The following is a 20,825-nucleotide window of genomic DNA, read 5'->3' on the forward strand; positions in this document are numbered from 1 at the left end:
ACAGCTAGGTACACTCATCTCCAAATACTACACATTTGAATTTATTAATGTGCTCCTGTCTGAATCAGTCCATTTGCTTTTTCATAACTTCTGAACTATAGTCTAGATGCAGTAAGAGTGTCCAAAAATAACTCTTAACAGAGATACATACTGCTGCATTAAAGCATTTGGACTTTGGTTTGTTAGATTTTATTTCAGTAAGTGATCAAGTTTCATAGGTAGCTCAAGTAATCATAGCAGCAGCAAGACTGCAAGCAAGTACTTAAAGTTGATTTAGAAAGGTATTTGTAGTGTTAAACCTTTATTATTATAGTATAGTAGTAATCTTTGTCAAGATTTACTCCAAGGAAGTATGCTCAATGACTTACGTGCTGTAGCAGGTGTCTTCCCGGTTCTATCTATCCCACGATACAAGTACTTTTTCTAAAGACAGACACAGTTGTTCTCTTGCAGTCTTCTCAGAAGAAAGAAAAATAACTTACTTGTTTTCAGCAACAGAAGTTAACAACAAGAAAAGTTTTCCTTAAGACATACAAGCCAGGCAATCCAGCTAGATTCCAGCAAATGCAAGACTCTTCAAAACCAAGCCACATAGTAGTAATACCAGGTTACTTGAGTAAGATTCTGCTCAAATATAGAAAACCTGTGCTTTCCTATATATTTAATGCAAAGGACACTCTAGCTATCTTCAGTAAAGATGCTTTTTCCTGGAACTGATATATTTTGTTTAACAATGAACAGCTGAAATCTTAATCAGTCTAACAATCCATACTTTTGCTTCTGTCTTGGAAACCAACTTCCCTGACTTCATGAAGCTATACTTTTGTAAAGTAATATAATGATACCCTGCTAAGGGGTATTTAAAGGTTTTAAGGCTTTAAATTCCATAAAGTCCAACCAAATTGCATCTTAGACAGGAAGGTTTCCAGAGAGTACTTTTCATGCTGTAGCTTAAGCAAGAAAAGTAATTTCTCGATTTATTTTAGAAAGTATTTTGCTAATAGCAACCAGAACCTTTGTAGTCATACAAAACTGCAGGCTTCCTTAACACCAAAGTTTTCAATTGTAATAGTTTTAGTTTTGTAAGAGACATAACAGTTAGTATCAACATGGCTTTGTAAGTTTTGTAATAGACAGAAGCCACACATAATGCCCCTACCATAGACTAAACAAAGAAAAACTCTTTAGGTGCAGGCAGAAAGATACATTCTACACACTGCTTCTACATCAAAGTAGTCAAACATAACGTTCTCTTGGGTGAACACCTAGTATTTTCAGACTAGAATTGCATCTGTCCACTTCAACAGAATACAGAAAGCTCTGCTTGAGAGAACACTTATGCTCTGGTGTAGGTAAACGCTCATGACTTATCTGCTTCTCAAGTCTACTTGAGGTTGGATTGTTTGGTTGGTTTTTTTCCATCTCCACAAAAAAAGAATTTGAATCAAAGAATCTGGAACTCCTATTATGAAGGGATTCCTGTCTTAAACAGAGTCTTGCCAATTTTACTCCTCATATCAATACTGTATCACTTACAAGACTGATTTTCATGTAACTATATGCATTTGAAGGTACTGGGTTAAGATCAAACTGACCTGATCTGTCAAAGCTCACCGTTAAGTTAAATATCATAATGTTAACTTAATGGTGTTGCTATATATACACAAATATATAATCATGGATTTTAGATTCACATCATAACTCTGTGCAGTCAAGAAACTTTATCTGCATTGGCATGAACAGATGACCTTTGTCCATCATGCATACAATCGTGTCAGAAAAGCACAGCAATGATAGCTTAAGAGAAAATATCTATACCACAGTTTACACAGAAAGGGAAAAAATGCACCAGGGCCAGTCTGTCTCAAAGCCATCTATTATTTCAGAGAAAATAAAAATCAGATTGAAGACTGCAAACTTCTCTTCGACTGCTTAGTGACTACTACTCCTTTTGTGCATACCACACCATTCAATGCATTCATATGCAATACTAATACTACCCTTCAGAAAAAGGAAGGCCAAGGAATATTCTATTTTGTCATAGACATCACCTTTACTGTTTTTCCAAGCATGACAACTCAAGTAAAAAAGTCAGAGCACAGAACATGTTGAAGTTTCAGCTACCACCATTTCTGTTCCTTTGTGATAGTTTATACATTTTTTCTGAAAACCCTCCTCCCAAACCTTATGTGGGCTTCAAAACACTTTACAAGAGAAAGTCAGGAGTAAGTTCAGCTCTGTCTAGTATCCCCAAAATTACAATTATATCTGGCAAGTTTCATAGCTTCCATTCAATCACTCCAAATCAGAAGGACTTCTAGTTAATGCCAATTGATTTGTTCACTCAAGCCCTGCAATACAGGGGAAAAAAATTATACTCATTAATAGTTTATGATGCTGTCTTGGGACACAAATATATTAATGCAGCTTAAGAGTTTCCCATGCATCTGGTCTTCTGGCTACCAGATATATGAGGACTAAAGTTGCTTTGATTTTCTGGGAATATTCCAAGAGGCCAAAGTAACTACAGAGGCAAAACATACGCATGCGCCAACTATTTTAGTTGGGAGTCAAACACCTCAATGTTAAACAGCAGTCTAAGGAAATGTTCTCTTCCCACTAAAGGAGTACTCTAAATACTGCTGCTTGCCAGAAAATGCTTAAAAAATGCTGTAGCTATGAATGTACCAAAAAAAGCTCTTTTCAGATAGGGGGAATAGAATGAGCAATTCAACAGTACACATGAAAAGCTTGCATCTTTCACTGACTTATTCACTTCACAACCACTGACAAGACTGATGTACATATTTCTGCACCTGCAATTGTAAAAGCAGATAAAATTTAATATGTAATTTACAATGTATTTTACCAGCTTGGCATACAGGATGAACAGAATATATCAAAGTAGTTGACAGTTATAGGCTTGTGGAGGCCCTGCAAAAATATTACTTCAGATATCTGCTGATTTAAAAAAAAAAATCAATTTGCATTTTAGAAGTGATACAATTCAACCTACCACAAAATACAAAGAGCTGCAAAAATGTATACCATTCCAACAACAATGTATATAAGTTATTAAATAATGATCTGATTTAAAAGAATATAAATGAAGCCTTTAAGTAGGTCTTTTCTACATGCATATTATTCCTCATTAAAGAAAAATATGTAAAAAGGCCATTGGTAATTGCTTTGTTAACCACTGTAGAAAATGCCAATTCTCTGGTCACAGACGCCACTAGTTTAGCACTTAAGGTCTCTGCAGTATTACATGTGATTATTTTTAAATACTGTTAATTCTATTACTCCATTGGTAAAGAATGCGTGACTTGGAATATGGCAGTCTTCATATCGAGAGGGCAGTGATGCACAGTTTTATAATTATCCAGAAGAACAGCACCCTCCACTGCTCTGTACTTGTGGCTCATCGTCAATGATCTGTACACCTCGCCTTGCTATTCCTGACTGACTGGAACCATTGCCTCTTGCTCTTTCATCCACTTGAGCAGTTTCTATCATTCCTGTAAAGGAAGAAATTTATTAGATGACATTCTGCTGCATTTTTACACAGGACTTTGAGATCTTAATCTGAGTTACATGCACAAAGTTCAGCAAGACTGATTCTCCTACTTATTATGCAGAAATAAGTACCCAGGTATCACACAGCATAGCTGCAAGAACATACTTAAATCTTCTTCCTAAAGCACCAAACATCCAGCAGCTCCTGTTGACTAAGGGAGACTTTAGATGCTCAGGTGTTCTGGAGTTAGTACTTCAAAAGCTACATTTACCCACCCATATCAAGAACATTGTTAAAAAAGAAAACAAATAAGAAACCTCACACACCACACATCACCCCACCCTCCGAAAATCCTCCAACCTACTCTTCAGACATGCAGGTGAAGTTTTACTTAAGTTCTTGTATCATAAGAACACAATGAATAGGACAATTTCCCTGTGTTTTTATCCTACATTGTGATCTTTATGTAAAATTTGCAACATTACAACTTTCAAGTTTATGATTTGTAATGGACATAATTTTAAGAGATCTTTTTAGAGCGTTTGAAGCCAGCAGTAGTGAGGCCAGTCACATGAAGTTTGATTTGAGGTTACTATTTACACATGCCGAATGAAACAGGAGTCAGTGCTCCAACAAATGACAAAAAAGACATTTCTGGACTAAAAAATGAATTTGCAATATTGTAAACATCCATACATCAAGCTTCTACAGATGTTACAGTATACAGGTGGCTTGAAGTAGACCCGGATGAAGTAAGTTTGTAGTAATAGTTTACATTAAAGCTTTTCTATACAGTTTTAAGTATTCTGAAGCCTTGAGCATTTTGTTACTGAGCTCTTTACCAACAAACTAATACCTACTTTTACAAAGGTCAAGAAACAGTTCTTCAATTCCTTTGTTCTGTTTAGCTGAAGTATGATAATGTTTTGCTCCAACAGATTCAGCATACCTGTAGGAATACAGACACAAAACTCCACTGTACTCAAGGACTCATTCTAATGCACTTTACATGAAACAAAAAAGATTATCACAAGAGGTTTTATTCCAAATTCAGAGTTAATCTACACACGCTGATTTAATGCAAAAGGCAAATGATGTGGTTAAAACCAAACATGACTGATGAAAAACTAGATGAAATAAAGAAAATCTCATACCTAGAAATGCATTTAAACTGCAAAATGTTGACTTTAATTACGTACAACTCTCATGTTACACTTTAGTCAGTAAGGACATTCCAGGACTCAGATACTAACAGAACACTTAACACAGCAGCCAGCTAGGCACTGCTGGTTTATGCCTGCCAGTTGTTTACAGCATCACAGGTTTATTACTCCAGCATAATTCAGCAATGACTGTTTCTATTAATAATTGGTGTGACTTACGTTTCTGCTTCTTGCACTGAAACATGTCTCTCTTTTTCCAAGTCTATTTTGTTACCTGTTGGAAACAAGTTGATCTTTCAAGTCTTTGTACTCCAAAATTACCCAAAACTAAGCAGTCATGTAATCACTGTACCCCATCATTTTCTCACAAGCTGTCACTAAAGACCAGCTCTTACGCATGTCTCAATTTAGAGCACAACAATGATTTAAGAATCTGCTTTCACTCAAGCATTTACAGGCAATGAAGAAGTAGTTCTACTTCTGTAGAGAGATCAGGATAGCTAAATATCTCCATATAAGCCACCAATTCAGCCTTCTGCTTTTCTTTTGTAATTTATTAGCAGCTTATCTGTGCTGCAGAGGTATTTTTTGTAGAATATCCAGACATCTATCCTCCTGAAAGTGTTTTAATCACTAGATCCAATATTAATTCTAAACACAGTATTTGTTGCATTCTGTTTGCATTGAAATATTCAAGCTTTAAGACTCATTTTACCTCTCCAAGCACTTAAGACGACAAGCATCCAGTCTATGATACTGAGAACAGTAAAAAGCACAGGATAATACACATTTGAGGTTTATGTTTCTTTGTTAAACTACAGTCTGCAGGTGTCTGTACCACACGCTTCTGACACATCTTTATTTTCCTCACTGTGCTCTACTGATACTTCAAGCTCCAACTGAATTTTAAGTATTAAGTATTAAATTATGCCCTTCCACATATATAAGCCGTGAAAGCAGTGTCTGGAAGATGCTATTAATCAAAAGAAACATTTCTGATTCAGTCATTAGAACCACATGTTAAGAAGAGGACTTACCGACTATACATAAACAGATTTCATTTCCCAACATTTTTCTTAATTCCTTAACCCAGTTTTTTACCTGCAAAAAGAACAGAAGTTTATTTTCACTTGATATACTACTGGCTTAGGCACTGCGGAATTGACCCATTTCCTTTATTGTTTACTCTGAACTTGAAACAAACACATTTAGAGCAACAAAAGTGGATAAAATATTCTTTAGACAGCTACACATGGCTCTGTTCAACAGGTTTTTAGTTCGCAGTTGAAATTAAGAGCAAGTGACTTAGATAAAATTATTCAATTACTCCAGAAATATAACTCACCACACTTGTGTTAGCCCCACTCCAAAGAACAAGTTCACTGCATTGGCCACTTTAGGTCAGGCATGAGATCTTTTATCAACAGGCACTTACTGACAGATCACAAATGGTACTTTAAAGGTAGAGGTACCTGAACTGACTTGTTCAGGTTAGATTATAAACAGATGTTTGTTTCCTGAGAGAACAGATGGGACAAGAGTGTCAAGTCAGCTGATGGTAAGGTATCTGTTATCAATTCTGTTGTCATGCTTTTAAATTGTATGATCACTGCATTTGGGCACTGCTAATGGAATTTAAGTCGTGAAGAGAAGCAATCACTTCAAGAACCTAAAAATAGTTATGATACTTGATAGAGATAGTTATGCAATAACTTCCACAAATTAACCTTCCCTCTTTTTCCTGATAATTTAGGTTTTTTTGATATCACAGAATTTTATTAAGTAGGGCTCAGCATTAAAAAGCACAAGTTGAAATAGTACTCATAAGTCATCACAATTCTGTAGATGGTGGGCAAGAGTTTAACTGCTAGCACAAGTGCTTTACTTGCCACATCAGACTATTTAAATTACTTAAACTGTTGTGGAACTACAGCCTCATACTACTTCTATCACTGTTAAATCAAGCCTTGTCCACACAACCAGTTTCTCACCCCTCTACATGGAAATCCTACAGAGTTTGCCACAAACTGATCTGAGACAAACTCACTTAGGAAAAAAGAGTGCCACCAGTTTTCATCTAGAACATACTACAAAGTGACAGCACTGATATGACACAGGGTTGGAAAAAACTCACCTGCTCAAACTGATGAACTAATACTGCTATAAAGTAATTAGCCATCAAATTTTAGATTGTGATGAAGATTTGAAATACAAATATCTATTATCACTGAGAAAGCGATACGTGATAGTGGAAACATTACAATTTCAGAATTCTCAGATCTGTAAAAGGTCACATCACAATATATTTTAGTAATTTGGTTTATATGGTAGAGATCAGCAGCACATACTACCACAACAGTACTGGTTTATGTTTATAGCCTGTCACAGGTAACTCGTACATCTATTTCTCTGTTGTTCTTTGAATAACCCTGCCAGAACTGCAACAGACTGAAAATCAGCCTTCAAAAGAATAGTAACAAGGCATATACTTCCATTATATGGTCTAAATTTGCAGGTGTAATATGTATTGCTATTGCCAAAAACAGAAGATTCCCATTTACACTCAATATTACAGATTATCTTTCAATCAGTTTACATCTCATATAGAGGCAAAAATCTGTCCAGTACCTTTTGAAAAGAGTCTTCATCTGTTATATCATATACTAGAATAGCGCCATTAGAATCCCTGTAGTAGATCGGCCCCAATGCATGAAATCTTTCTTGACCAGCTGTATCCTGCATTTAAAATACACTTGTTAGCACTTAAAGCAAACAATACTTCAAGAAACTCCAAGCATTTTGAAATTTTACTTTATTAAGAAGTGCCAGACATTTGAGTTCTAGCAAACCAAAGTAATTTTTCTGAAAGTATTCTATTTAGCTTGGGGAAAGAAGATAGGAAAGTAAACATACCCATATTGCAAGGTTTACTCTTTTCCCACCAATATTTAGCTTCTTCGTAAGAAAGGATGCCTGGAAAGCAAAACAAATTAGATTTGAGTTTTACACACAAATGTCTCATTTGACTTCAAATTAATTTACTAATAAAAACATCTGAATCAATAAAAGACAGATTTCTGGATCAAAATACTCTTTAAGTGTTTAAGCCAGAAGGCTGAGTCAATACTAAACCAGTTAGCCATTTCACTACAGTTTGCCAGAAGTCTGTTCTAAATAAATTTGGTTTAAGCCAATCATTTACTACTTTTTTTTGCTGTTGTTTTGAATGATTTGGGAAGGATAAGACAGCTGTGTGGAAAGAGCCTGAATTCACAACACTGAGTAAGTCTAAACTGAACTCCAAACATTTCACAAGAGTATATGAAGTTTGGGTAGGAACCAGCCTAACAGGATTTTTGACTTGCAACAATTAGTCCAAATAGTTCATTATTAGCAAGCTACTAGAAAAAAAAATTTTGAATTTATCACTAGAAGTCTCAGAAAACTAATATTATGCAAGTTTCCTTGTCTGTATCCTTTTCCCTGTTTTTACTGAAGTAAGCCCACAACTCTCCCCATCTGTTTTGAGGGGTTTTTGGGGGGCAGTGGTGTGGTTTCAGTTGTTTGTTGGTTTGTTTTTTTCCAGACACTGTTCCTGAATGCTCAGTGATATGCTTCTGAGCAGCAGGATAGGAAAAACCTCGGAATACGAGCTGTTTTAAGAATTCCATTACATTGTATTCTGAAAACATTCTACAGGATCAGAACATATTGTAAGGTTAGTCTAATTTCAGTAATTCAAGAGTATGTCTGTTCTCCAAAAGCCTGCATAATCCACATTTTCAAACACCACCTCCACTACCAAGTGTATAATTTGGTGGCTAAAAAGGGGTATCATTTAATACAAATTTAATAGGCTAGAACAGGGTCTGAAGGAGTTGATACATTACGACTCTGCTCCCCCCATTCTGAAAACTAGCAGTTAACACCAGACAATTCAGTTGCCAAGGGTTAACTTCTGTCTTTTGCCTTAAACTCAGTTTTCCTTTCAGCTTCACCTCAACTTGCATTGGGACAAAAACAAGTACTCAGTGGTATTTCACAACACATTCATCCCAGATTATTTCAGGCTGAACTGTAGCAGTTTAGCATCAGCTCTCTGTATGAGCACTGACCACACAGTGAACTAACTAAAATTCATGTGTATATGGAAAGTGTCACAGGCCAGATCAGCTGCTGGAACCAGCTGGCTGCTTAACTTAACTACACAAGCAACCAGCACCATGTAGATGATCATGGTAGTTTAATTTACATCAGCATAAACTGCCATGAAAGTGCCCCTCTAGCGTGCTGCCTGTATTACAGTTCAAATCACCCAACACTCAACTGCTAGAGCAGCTCCTGCTCTTAGCTACTTTACTAAGACCAACTCCGGCATCTGTATGACCTAAGGCAAGATGATTCCAGAAACTTTTCTTCTTATTTTAAGTAAACTGTACCTTCCCCCTAAAGCTTTCCACAAAATCTGATAAACCGATAAAGACAGACCTGAGGAAAGAAAAACAAACTTTCCAAGAGCAGATGGCAAGGAGCTAATGATTATCACCATTGCATTCAACATAACTAAAGCATTAATGCTACCCCTTCAGTCTACAGTGAAGTGGCATAAGTCAACTCAAGAAAAAGCTCCAAACAGCATGTTAGAAGTGCTTAACACTCTAGCCAACTTGTAACAAACAGCTTGACAGCAGAGTAGCAAATCTTAAACATGAGGAAAACTATTTCTTTAATCAAATCTCTACGTACAGCTTTCAGCCAGCTGTTCTGAAGGATTATCTGATCAGTGCCTAGTTTTCACATCATAATTTGTTCTACTACACCAGAGTTTAAAAGCCAAAAGTTTAGAGATGACTTCAGAAGTTTTAATTCACTGACACTTGGGCCATATTAGAAGAAGGTATGGTCAGGCACAATCTGATAGTATTTTATTGATCTGCTGTACTTGATACTCTACTGTAAATCTCAAAGGAAAAGCTCTTCTGAGCACTGTTTGCTTTTGTCACAACACTGGCAATCAAGTCTGCTCAGATGATATGTATTTCACATAAATCTTTGAGAAACACATTTCTGAACCAAAAGGCAGAAAACCCTTCACAGAAACAGGATTTGTATTATATTTTAAAAATCACAGAAGTCAGTATCCATAAAGTCTTATCATCACAGCTTTACACATCGGCCCAATTAATAGCACAGATATCTGACAGAGCAAATATTAAAGGAGACTTAGTTTTGCTTAAGTACCACCAGTCTTTCAGGTCGCTACAGCTTCTGAGAGTAATACTGCCTTTTAGCAGTAGGAGTATAGTACTTCCTTTCCTATATACCCAAGTATGAAGAGATCCATACATTCAAGTAAGGCTTTTTAGTATCTCCCAAAAAAACCAAAATCACAGGAGTTCGTGGGAAGGGTTATTTAGGACTGGGCTATTGTACTTGTCTCTGTATTAAAACTTGATGAATTTGTACTATTTTTTAGTCTACCTACAGTTTTAGGCCCCTAACGAAAGAAGCAGAGGCAATATCCTATATCAGATACCCTGATTACAAGCAAGTTCGTCTAAAAAAGCTTGCCTAATAACAAGATCAGAACCTGGTATTCGAGGTAGTCATGGTTAGTAACGAGCAGAAAGGTTTTATAAACATTTTGCGAGAAACTATCAATACCAAATTACAGATTAAACGCTTCGTTCTTCTTTATTGTGTTCATATACTTGAAGAATACTGTTAGCAGGCTCCATTGTTGAATTAATAGGTATAGGTAAGTTTGGCATATTTATCACCAGTAAAATGCATTTTACAGCCACAGTGGCAAGCATGCCGAAGACAAACCATCCAATATCTACCTTTTAACATCCCCCCACACCCCACAGCACCTCTAAGTTTCATTTGTCTGATGGAAGAGCAAGGTTACTACTCTTCACTCATTCTGAAGTTAGAGAGCAAAAAAATAACCAGGTGAACACCAGGACTATACCATTTTGTGAATTGAGGAGGGATGGTGGGGAGGGTGGGTAAGAACCCAACATGGAAAGAAGACCCTTAACTACTGTTTTGACACAGTTTAGGAAAAAATCAGCTGCCAAGAGTGTCAAAGCCTTTGTAATCAGTACAGTCTAGACACACAGAAGAGGATTCAACATTCAACAAATTCTCCCAAGTACTTACTAAATTGAGTACTACAGCTTTAAGTCTCAGTTGTGACTCAACTTACACTTAGTAACTCCTTTCTATGTTATTTTCATTACTATGACAATTTTTGCTAGCACTTTCAAAAACCCACAAATATATAGGACCACAGTTAATTCAAAGATAAGTAATGTCAACAACTCTTTGAAGCAAGCTACTAATTTTGGTATTTTGACTAGTGTCTTATGACTGGTCTGAAGAATACTTAGACACTTAGAAAAGGATAATGCAATTATAAGACCTAAATTCCATTCTCTTTATGTGCCTGTGTGAAATCTTTTCTTTCATTTAATTACTTCTTCTAAGGGCTCAGTTTCACATGTACATCAGGCCCTGTTAGGAACTGATAAAGGGACCCAAGTAGAACACAAGGAAGACCCAGCTGGAAAAGATTCTTTTCAATGTCACTGAATAAAAGCCAGTGTAGTCATCTGCCTCTTGACAGCTTCATCTTGAACAAAGGCAAGCCAGGCATATGAACACTGCATACAACACTGAACCTTCTTGCATTGTCTTCCCCTCCTAGCCCCCAACTCTTAGACAGTCAAGATAGCCTTTCCAGGTTACGCAAGTTCAGCAAAGCAACCAGGATCTATATAGTATGATTAGCACCACATCAACAGTTCTCTTGGGATGGATATTTTGCAGTTCTCCACACATCTGAGATCAGTACACAGAAGTTGTATTTTTCTTGAGTAATTAACTAACAAAAGGGGTCTACCTGATTTAAAAAAAAAAAACACCTTTGTTAATAGGTTTATTATTGGAGTAATTCTAGCACAGTTCACTTGACATCAATTTATAGCTTAGAATGATTTTATCAAGATAAAGAGCACTGACCTCAATATTTAAATCAATGGGAACCAATTCTAACTGTCCCACCAGGTCTGACAAAAGGTTATGGAATGTAGTCATTAATTGCAAAACCCCCTACTTTTTCTGCATCAGCTTTTTCACATTATTCTAGATAGATGTTTTCTTTTGTGACTTGGTGGCTACCTTGATTTCAATTCACAGTTCATCAATATCTTAAGTACATGACTTGAAGCTAAAGTAAGTAGAGCAACCATCCCAACAGCCTCCTAACCTCAAAGGAAGTTTCAGTTCACCATTTCCCTCTAGCTAGCATTCAGGGAAGGGGGCATGGAGGAAAGAGAAACAGTTCTCTTTCACTAAAAGCCTTCTGTTACTAGCATTAAAAAAAGTCTCCTATTTGGGGGTACACAGGTTAACTTCATAATACAATAATACTTATGTGTTTGAAATCAGACAGGTAAGCATAGATACACATCAGCCAAAAGATTCATACCGACCAATTTAAAGACTTCCTGCGCTCATCGCCATCACTGGGCTCACACTGCAGGCAGCACCAGTCAACATCATTAAATGAAGTTTTCAGAAGACCACAGTCTCACCACCCTTTTGGCTTTATTGGAACAAAAGTAGTTTGGTGCAATACTCTAAACTGATGCCATGAAACAAAGCCACCTCATCAGATTAAGCCTTTAAAGAAATAGTTTTGCAAATATGTCACTTCATTGCTTAATCAGATATCCTAGCTTCTCCTTATTTTACAGATGTTTCAATTTGCTAGTAGAACTTAATAAAACTTTCTTCTAGAAGTGTAAGATTTAGAAAAACAGCAATAAAGATTAATACTTCACAAGTACACAGTAAGATTCAACAACAACTGACACTGCATTTTGCAATCAATAAGATGTACAAGCAGCTAAGGAGACTCAGAATAGAAAAGCAAATGAGAAACAGTGCAGACAGTTAAAAGATACAGGTAGCAATCAGAAACCTAATCACAGTGGAGAAACAAAATCTCAGGATCAAGGGTGAGCATGTGCTTCCAGAGTTCTACAAGCACACACACGCCCTTCCAGACAGTCAAAGCCTAAAGCTTTCAAGCCATTAATATCTAGAGACATTTTCTTGTCAACATTTTGGAGCCATTTAAAGGTCCACTTTATTACATTTGTGACCTGCGGATTCCAACTCACTTCTTGCTCCTAATTTTAGGTTTCCCACTACAAATTTAAAGAACATGATTAACCAAAAACAAAACCAGAGCTGCATCACATGACAAATTACTCAGCTCTTCTCTTTCTACATGGGATATCAGAATTCAGCTATACACAATCATTTCAAGACACTTCAAATGATTGTTTGTTCCATTCTATACTTCAGTTGCAGCTCTGACACCTAGTCATTTCTGTAGCACAGCAGGTACCAATTACCTCTATGACAATCAGAGCTACAATAAGCTTGCCATAAATACCACACCGTGCCTAGTAAACCTAGCAATAGATTAATCCAACAGCAGAGTATGAACATCAGGTAACAAAGTTTAAAACATGGTCTTTTTAGCTCCTTATAGCAAAAATGAAACAACAGTATCTGTTTATAAAACATTCACAGTGTCATTTCTAATGCATCTCTAATGTTTCTTTGGTTTTAAGGTAAAGTCTCACCATTAAATACTTCTGAGATATCCAACCTACAAGCATTTACCCTAAATGCACGGGAATAGTGCACAGCTATCCTAAGGCTCTTTTTTGGCACCACCTACTATTTACTCTATAGAACCTCATTTATTCACAGAGCCTCAAAAGTAGTTCAAAACCCACTAGCGGCCCACATGGTGGTATGGTTTGTTTCTTAAAAAAAAAAAAAATAAGAGCAGCATGCATTACAGTTCTAAAACCACACTTCATATACATGCTCACAACTGTTAAGGAAGATGCTGTGCAACTAGTGTAACTGCAAATACATAGGTTAAGCAAGCAGAGACATCCCAGAAAACTTAACATACAACCCACAACATGAAGTTTAAAACATATTTTCTGAGACCATGTACAATATAAGCATTTTATTTTGTCCCATGGCATACATACCATTCAACACTACCAGATAATAAGACCCCATTACTTTTAAGCAGACACCCTGTCACATTTCATAAGTGGAACATCACTGTTTGGTTCTTTATAAATTCGCAGAAGGTACCACTGAGAATCAGGCCAAAATTCAGGGAGACAATGTCACAAGCAAGTAGGCCTCAAGAATGTTTTCTGTTATTAAATCATAAACCTTAATCTCATAAACCGCTTTGTTCTCTTTAAACCACAGTATTTAGGCAGTTTAAGTGTTAGATTTCAGAACGTGAGGAAGACTATAACAGTAATGCCGCACATATGAAACAATTAGTCATCAGTCCACTACCAATGATTACAATAATAACAGCATTATTTTCAAACTATACTTCCCAAAGTTCAAATGAAGACGTTCGTATACATAACTGGAAAAAACAAGCAGCTAGTATTCAGAATAGAAACAAGGCCTCAGAAATTGAAAGCCCCAGTCCAAAGCGCAGAAAGAACCCGAAAAAAAGCTTGCAGCAAACTCGGCAGAGAACACCCACCACTTAAAGCGCGGCAGTGGTGACTCCGGCCACCGTTAAGCCGTAAACGAGACCACGAGGACTATAACCCTAGTGCGGGCTTGCGGAGCAACACACCCCACCACCACGGCGGAAGGGGCAGGCCAGCAAGCGCCACAGGGCGACGCAGGACAGGGCTGGCACCAGCCAGCGCTCCGAGGGGGTGCACAAGGAAGGGGAGAAGAGCAGCGGACACCCCCAGCACCCCCCCCGGCCCCGGCCCGGCTGCTCCTGGCGGGAGCTTCCCACCCGCCCCCGGCCCGGCGCGGCCCGCACCTGCAGGGTGGTGATGTGCTTGTCGTTGAACTTGTTCTCGCAGTAGCGCAGCACCAGGGAGGTTTTCCCCACGCAGCCCTCCCCGAGCAGCACCACCTTAAAAGAGAAGCTGCGGCCACCGGCCGCCGCGCCGGCCCCCGCCGCCATCCGCGCCCCGCCGCCGAGCCGAGCCGGGCCGCCGCCGCCTCACATCAACGGTCCGCACCGCGGCCGCGGGGCGCCGCCGCCCACCGGGATGGGGACCCGCGGGGGAGCGGAAGGGGGACTCGCGGGACGGAAGCGTGGAGGAGATGGGAAAGCACGGCCGAGGCCCCGCGGGATGGAGACCGGGAAAGGGACGCCGAGAACCAACAAGGTTCCCCGCGACCGATAGCCCCGCTCCCCCTAATGGCGTCTCCTTCCTCCTACGTCACGCGGCGCTGGGTCACGCGGAACCCCCGCCGCCAATGGGAGGGGTGGACGCAACGGCGGCGGGAGGCCCCGCCCAAGAGCCGCGGAGGGGGCGGGGCAGGGGGCGGGGCTTGCGCCGGAGAGGGGCGGAGGGCGGGAGGCGGGCGCCGGCCCCTCCTCTAGAGGCCGCTGTGGCGAGGCGGCGGCGCCGCGACCGGGACCGGGACCGGGACCGGGACCGGGACCGGGACCGGTGTGTTCCGACGGGGACAGCTGTGTCAGTAGTGTCAGTTAGGTGTGGGTGTGTGCGCCCGTCAGCGGTCCTGCGGGCGGCGGCCTCCTCAGGGAGGGGCAGGCTGGGCTGCGGGGCCAGGGGAAGGCGGGTGAGTCACCTCCGGACAGCGGCTGGATTTTTCCGTTGCCCGTAAAGGGCAGCCGGAGCGGCGGCTGGGGCGAAGGCAGCCGCTTGCAGAGGTCCGCCGTGGGGTGGGAGAGAGCTCTTCCTCAGGTCTGTCCCAGCGCCGTTTGTAAAAATACCCGCTTGTCCCCAAAACACGTAACGAGGGGGGAGCGACGAGGCGGAGCGCTGAGGGGGTGATGCTGCAGGCCCGAGTGTAACAAATAGCTTTACCATATCTAGAAGTAAACCGTCGGTAGAGATGGAAACCCGTGCAAGATTTAAATTAGATATTCGGAAGAATATCTTTCCTATGAGGGTGGTGAGGCACTGGCACAGGTTGCCCAGAGAAGCTGTGGCTGCCCCCTCCCTGGCAGTGTTCCAGGCCAGGCTGGTCGGGGCTTGGAGCAACCTGGGCTAGTGGAAAGTGTCCCTGCCCATGGCGGGGGGGTGGAACTGGGTGATCTTTAAGGTCCCTTCCAAACCAAACCACTCTATGATTCTTTGACTTATATGCGCATATGAATTCACTTTTAAATGTCATATTAAGGCATTCTGATGTAACAAATATATTACTGTGGGCAGGAGGCCAGAACCTCTAAAAAACAAATTATAAATATTACAAGCATGGGTTCTGTTTCATGTTCAGTGGTCCTATCCATGTGAACTAAGTTATATGAGTCTCTAAATGTTTCCAAAAAAAAGTCCATAATAAAATGCTTTAAAAAGGAGATGTGGGAGCAGGCAATGAAAAAGGCACAAGTGTTCTGTTGAGTTCCTTGATTGTAGGGGTCTGGTAGTGTTTCATACACTGAAGAACTAGATAACTGCCTTATAAAACTGGGTATCATTCCTTAAATAAAAGCAATATTTACAAGGGAATCCAAAAATCTGCATCATAACTTCTCTCTAGTGATCATTTAGTGGTAAGAAAAGTAATGCTTTTGAAAAGGCATCATACTGCAATTTCCTTTTTCTCTGTCAGATAGTATTAATGCTTGACTGTATGAGAAATTATATAGAACAGAGAATGTGTCCAGGAGAACAAAGATCAAATTTCCTGAAGCCAGAAGCCTCATTACTGAACAATATTACATTCACATACAAAAAGGATTGTTTTTATTTTCTTCAGATGTAAATAAGGTAAACTGTTTTATCCAGATGTAAATAAAGAAAATGGGACAAGGTAAAAAAATCAATGCAGACACAGTCTTCAGCAGTATCATTTCTTTAAATAAATACTCAGTTTATTAGCACATAAGAGGTTTCAGCAGGTTACTATAAAAATACTGTCCTGCTGGAGAGCAATGCTGGCTTCTGTCAGTCATGACTTCTGTGTACAGGCAGCAAAACTGGCATGTTGTTTATTCTTTCAGAAAAAGGAAGTTAGATCAGGTTTGGATTAAGGTTGTCAGAGACAGTGGAAATCAATGCTCATGAGCACAAGCTGTTTGCAGGGCCCAGCAGGTTGAGACTTTCCTGGCTAACTTGCAACAAATGCATCTGCTGAGACACAGGGCTGTGTGGAAGGCTGTCTTGAAAACTGTTAGCAAAAAAACTTCCTGTTCTTCTCGCTTTTTACTGTTTTCAACAAAAGCAGGTTCTATGTACATTATAAATGCACAAGATTATAATGAAGAATACGCCTGATTTGTACTTTTCAGTTCTCCTTTGAACAGAAATGGTAACAGTTACATCTTACTGATCAAAATGGTTCTTTCTGCATGGGTGATTTTTCATCAATCTTAAGTCAAGTGTATTATTATTCTGAATGCTGTGATGGAAATATAGACTATCTTCCAGTGAGAAAGAGATCTGAAAGTTTGAAAAGGGCTACAGAAAAGACACCCTATGTGAAGTCCATGTGTTGAATGCACCTGACAGCATAACTGTGAGCATTTTTTTTCTCACAGAGGCCACAGCAAAGCATAAGACAACAGCTGAAGCTCAGTTCTGGCAGACTGTTTCTCCAAGACTCCTCTGCTGTGGTGCAGTCAGAAGATGCATCTTCTCACTGACAGTAGGCTGCTGTGAGTATCTACTGTATTCCGTCGTTTCTATTTTCCTCTCATCTAGAACCTGTGATTACTGATTTTCTTGTATGAGAAGTCCTGTACCTTCCAAAACTTCAGCCACCAGTGCTAAGTGAAAAGGCCGATCTATCTGTGAACAGAAAATTCTGTCAGAGCTACCTTAAGTGTCACTTTCACTGTAATCTGCTACAGATGACTTGAAAATCTGCAGGTTTAGCTATCTGTGATAGTTATCAAGTTACTTTATTTTAATAGTGTTAGATTAATTTAGGAAGTGTTTATTTTATTTCGTCATATTTGAGAAAATAATGCTGCTTTTTCATTTAATTTAGTGTACTTTCCCTTTTTACATAACTTCCTAAAAATACTTTTACAGATCTTCTGTTTTAACTGTGTTGCTGATTAAATCTGCATGAAAAATGCCTTTTAAGACATATTTTCTATTTCACAAAGAAACTACAATACCCTGCATGTTGTTATACCAAACCAAATTGCACTATTGTATCCATTGCCATTACCTTTCATCACGCTTGGTAGGACTTTACTCAAGCATTTTACTTCACAGATTTACTTGGAAAAGAAAGAGTACGAAATCTCAGCCAAATAATGTACAGTGTATAAGATCAAGTGACTCCTTGAAACTGTATAGATGTCCATAAAAGCAAGAAATCAGAACAGGGAAAAAACTCACAACAACAAAAAAACCCACTTAAAATGAAATTAATAATATAGTCTACATACTGGCAATAAAGAGAGATGCTCAGAATGAAATGTGTGTATTTGTGCTTCTGACATGACTGATACAGACATCCAGTCTAGACAGAGAGACAGTGAATGCTGCTCTACCAAATGGCAATCAATCACAGGTAACATCAACCTACCCATCAAAAACACAGTAGGTATATTTATCTAGGCTGAGATCAATATATCAGGTTGCTTAAATCATTATAATTCAGTAAGCACTTGTTAAGAAACGTCAATCTAGTAAAAGGGCACGCTCTGCTCCAAAAAGAAAAATGACTATTCAGGTTCTGAAGATGAATAATAAAGATGAAGAGCAAAGCATATGAACCTGAAGAGAAAAGAACAAATAATTCAGAAAGAACCTTGACCCAGAGGGGCTTTTCTGAACATGTTTTACCCACTTCCTCACTGCTGAGAGCCTCTATGTACCGTGGGGTTTTACTTGACAGGTTTGTCAATGTCCTTGGAGGCTTTGTGCAGCATGAAATTTGTTTCTAATTTGGAGAAACAAGTAAAACATAGAAACTGCTTTTTAGCTTAAGAAACAATGCCAGCAAGGGACAACTGTTATTTTTTCTTGTGAAGGAAAATATGATTATTTTTTGAAAGTTAAGATCTCCATGGGGCGGAATTATCTGTAATGTAATTCCCCCTCGGGATAAGCAGTTCTGAATCCTTTACCACTTTGCATTATATTTTTCACAGATACACCGTAGCACATATGGCAATGCCGAATATCATCCCTGTGCGATCCTGATAGGTCCCCTCACAGTCAAGCAGCATCCTGGACGCGCCTGAGAACAGCAAGCAGCATGCTGCTCCACCCCCTGCTCTTCGCGTTTTCACTTTCAGAGCAAAGGCTCTGTTCAGGCTCTAAATATTCTGTTCAGTCTTCTGCTTTCCCTGGAATGAACATCCCTCAAACCCTTTAGCAAAGGAACAGCTGGGCGAAAGCAAGAGCAAAACTGAGGGTAAGACAGTGATGCACAGATGCATCAGTATGTTCAGAGAAAGAGACACTGGAAAACAGGGGCAGATGGAGAACAAAGGACTCGAGAAGCAGTTGTGTAAATGTTTTATTAATTTATTGCAATTCTGCCATTCCCTAGGAAAAGAAGAAAAGGAGGAGAAATAATTTAAGCTAAGAATGAGCAGGAAGTAAAACTTTTTTCTCAGCTTCACCCCCTTCTCTAAGTTCTTGCTCTCATACCTAAAATTTTTCTCCAGGTGCCTCAGTTTTGGAAAATTTGACCATTATCTTGAATATGCTTGACTGATTAGTGTGTATGTTTTTAAAGCCACCCATGTAAGTTGCTGCAGTTCTTGCTGTATTAATAATTAAGCTACAATAATAATTCTTGTGTTCTCTGACAAGGTTACTCAAAATGATGTGTGGATGTGCCATATTCATTTAAAACATTTAAGATGTAAAATGTAGACAAATGTAGTCATCCACAAGAAGGCCTTTTGTCAGAATGATGTAACTTCAGTCCAACTATTCCCAAGTTTGACTGACTGTTACTATTCTCCCACACCATTTCATTTCCCATGGGCCTTTAATGTGAATTTTAGTTATTCAGAATTTGCAGCAAAGACCATGAAGACAGAATCTGTTGGACTACTTATTTTGGGACACAAATGCAGCATATAACAGGAAGATTCCTCAGGGCTGGAAGATAGAGAAATTTCTCTTCATTGACACATTCAAACAAATAGATTGGCAACCAGTGGAAGCTACACAGAATCTCAAAGCAGCGAGGAATGATGATGTAACTCCTTTCAGTGTTAATCCATGATCCCACTCTTCAGCCCTGTGTGGGGACCTTGAGAACTGCCCCACTCCAGGACATTTGGCTACTGGGGCTCAGAGCCAGGACAGAGCACTATGGTGGCAGCCCCCTTCTTCTGGGGAGAGGCCCCAGAAGAAGATACACACTATGAATTGTTGGGTCCTCAGATGCTACAAATGCAATGTTGGGGCTTTGTGGAGTACTCCTCCACATTCCAGCAGGTGGTCTGAAGGTTCAGTTTATGAGGATTTGTCCTCCCAGTTGGCAACTAAGGTGAAATCAGAAGAGTGTATTAAGAGAATAAATACATTGCAAGGGCATCTACACTGTTTTGTATTTCTGTTAAGAGCAAGAGAAAAAAAATCACTAATGAGAAGAAATGTGCTATGAGTAACATTTTTGAAGCTTGCATGGACAATCTGAACAGCTGCAATATAAAATTAATGTGCTAAAATTAATGTGCTAAAATAGTGAAAAAGTACATATGAGATGCTATAACTTGTTTTGAAGACACTGTAACTTGTATCAAAAATAACAACTCAGACATGGAGAACCTTTTGTGCATCATTTTAATTGGTAAAACCCAAGAAAGGGACATTGCTGGAGATCCATAAAAGACTACCAAACAAACCAGAATATTAGTCTGATTTCTTCATAAAAATTTGTCTGTATTCTGCCCATACAGTTGAGAAGGAGATGAAATGTTGTGACAGTCCATTTAGAAAGTCTGTATGGGAGAACCTGGAGACCAGCTATGAACTATCAGCTGAATTTCAGGAATGCCTCATCATCCATTTCTTAACACAAACAGTAGAACGCACAACATGAGGCAGTCCTGCTTTGGACTTAATGCTTAAAAAGAATCATGGCATTGGAGATGGTTTCCT

The 20,825-nt window shown here is 39.2% G+C and overlaps 1 protein-coding gene and 1 long non-coding RNA gene across 2 annotated transcripts; one reads left to right on the forward strand and one right to left on the reverse strand.

The window, feature by feature from the left end:
* Nucleotides 1–1,706: 1,706 nt before the first annotated feature.
* On the reverse strand, nucleotides 1,707–14,991 carry RAB21 (RAB21, member RAS oncogene family). The gene is made up of 7 exons (XM_074902857.1): nucleotides 14,585–14,991; nucleotides 7,594–7,653; nucleotides 7,309–7,416; nucleotides 5,718–5,781; nucleotides 4,900–4,954; nucleotides 4,378–4,466; nucleotides 1,707–3,518 (listed from the first exon to the last, which is right to left on the reverse strand). The coding sequence occupies exons 1-7, from the start codon at nucleotides 14,729–14,731 to the stop codon at nucleotides 3,379–3,381; spliced, it is 663 nt and encodes a 220-aa protein (XP_074758958.1). The 5' UTR covers nucleotides 14,732–14,991; the 3' UTR covers nucleotides 1,707–3,378.
* A 357-nt stretch (nucleotides 14,992–15,348) lies between these two features.
* Nucleotides 15,349–20,542, forward strand: LOC141958656 (uncharacterized). Its single transcript, XR_012633302.1, has 3 exons — nucleotides 15,349–15,482; nucleotides 17,285–17,401; nucleotides 18,854–20,542. It is a non-coding gene; the product is annotated as an uncharacterized LOC141958656 (long non-coding RNA).
* Nucleotides 20,543–20,825: the final 283 nt, after the last annotated feature.

The sequence above is a fragment of the Athene noctua genome, chromosome 3, assembly GCF_965140245.1.
Source record: "Athene noctua chromosome 3, bAthNoc1.hap1.1, whole genome shotgun sequence".
Classification (NCBI taxonomy): domain Eukaryota; kingdom Metazoa; phylum Chordata; class Aves; order Strigiformes; family Strigidae; genus Athene; species Athene noctua.

Bases quoted from the DNA above. Each gene is read 5' to 3' on its own strand.
- RAB21 (XM_074902857.1), bottom strand. From the start codon at position 14,731: ATGGCGGCGGGGGCCGGCGCGGCGGCCGGTGGCCGCAGCTTCTCTTTT. The intron at 7,654-14,584 runs GTGCGGGCCGCG...TTTGCTTTCCAG, and splicing joins AGCACATCACCACCCTGCAG to GCATCCTTTCTTACGAAGAA. The intron at 4,955-5,717 runs GTAAGTCCTCTT...TGTTTCCAACAG, and splicing joins AATCTGTTTATGTATAGTCG to GTAACAAAATAGACTTGGAA.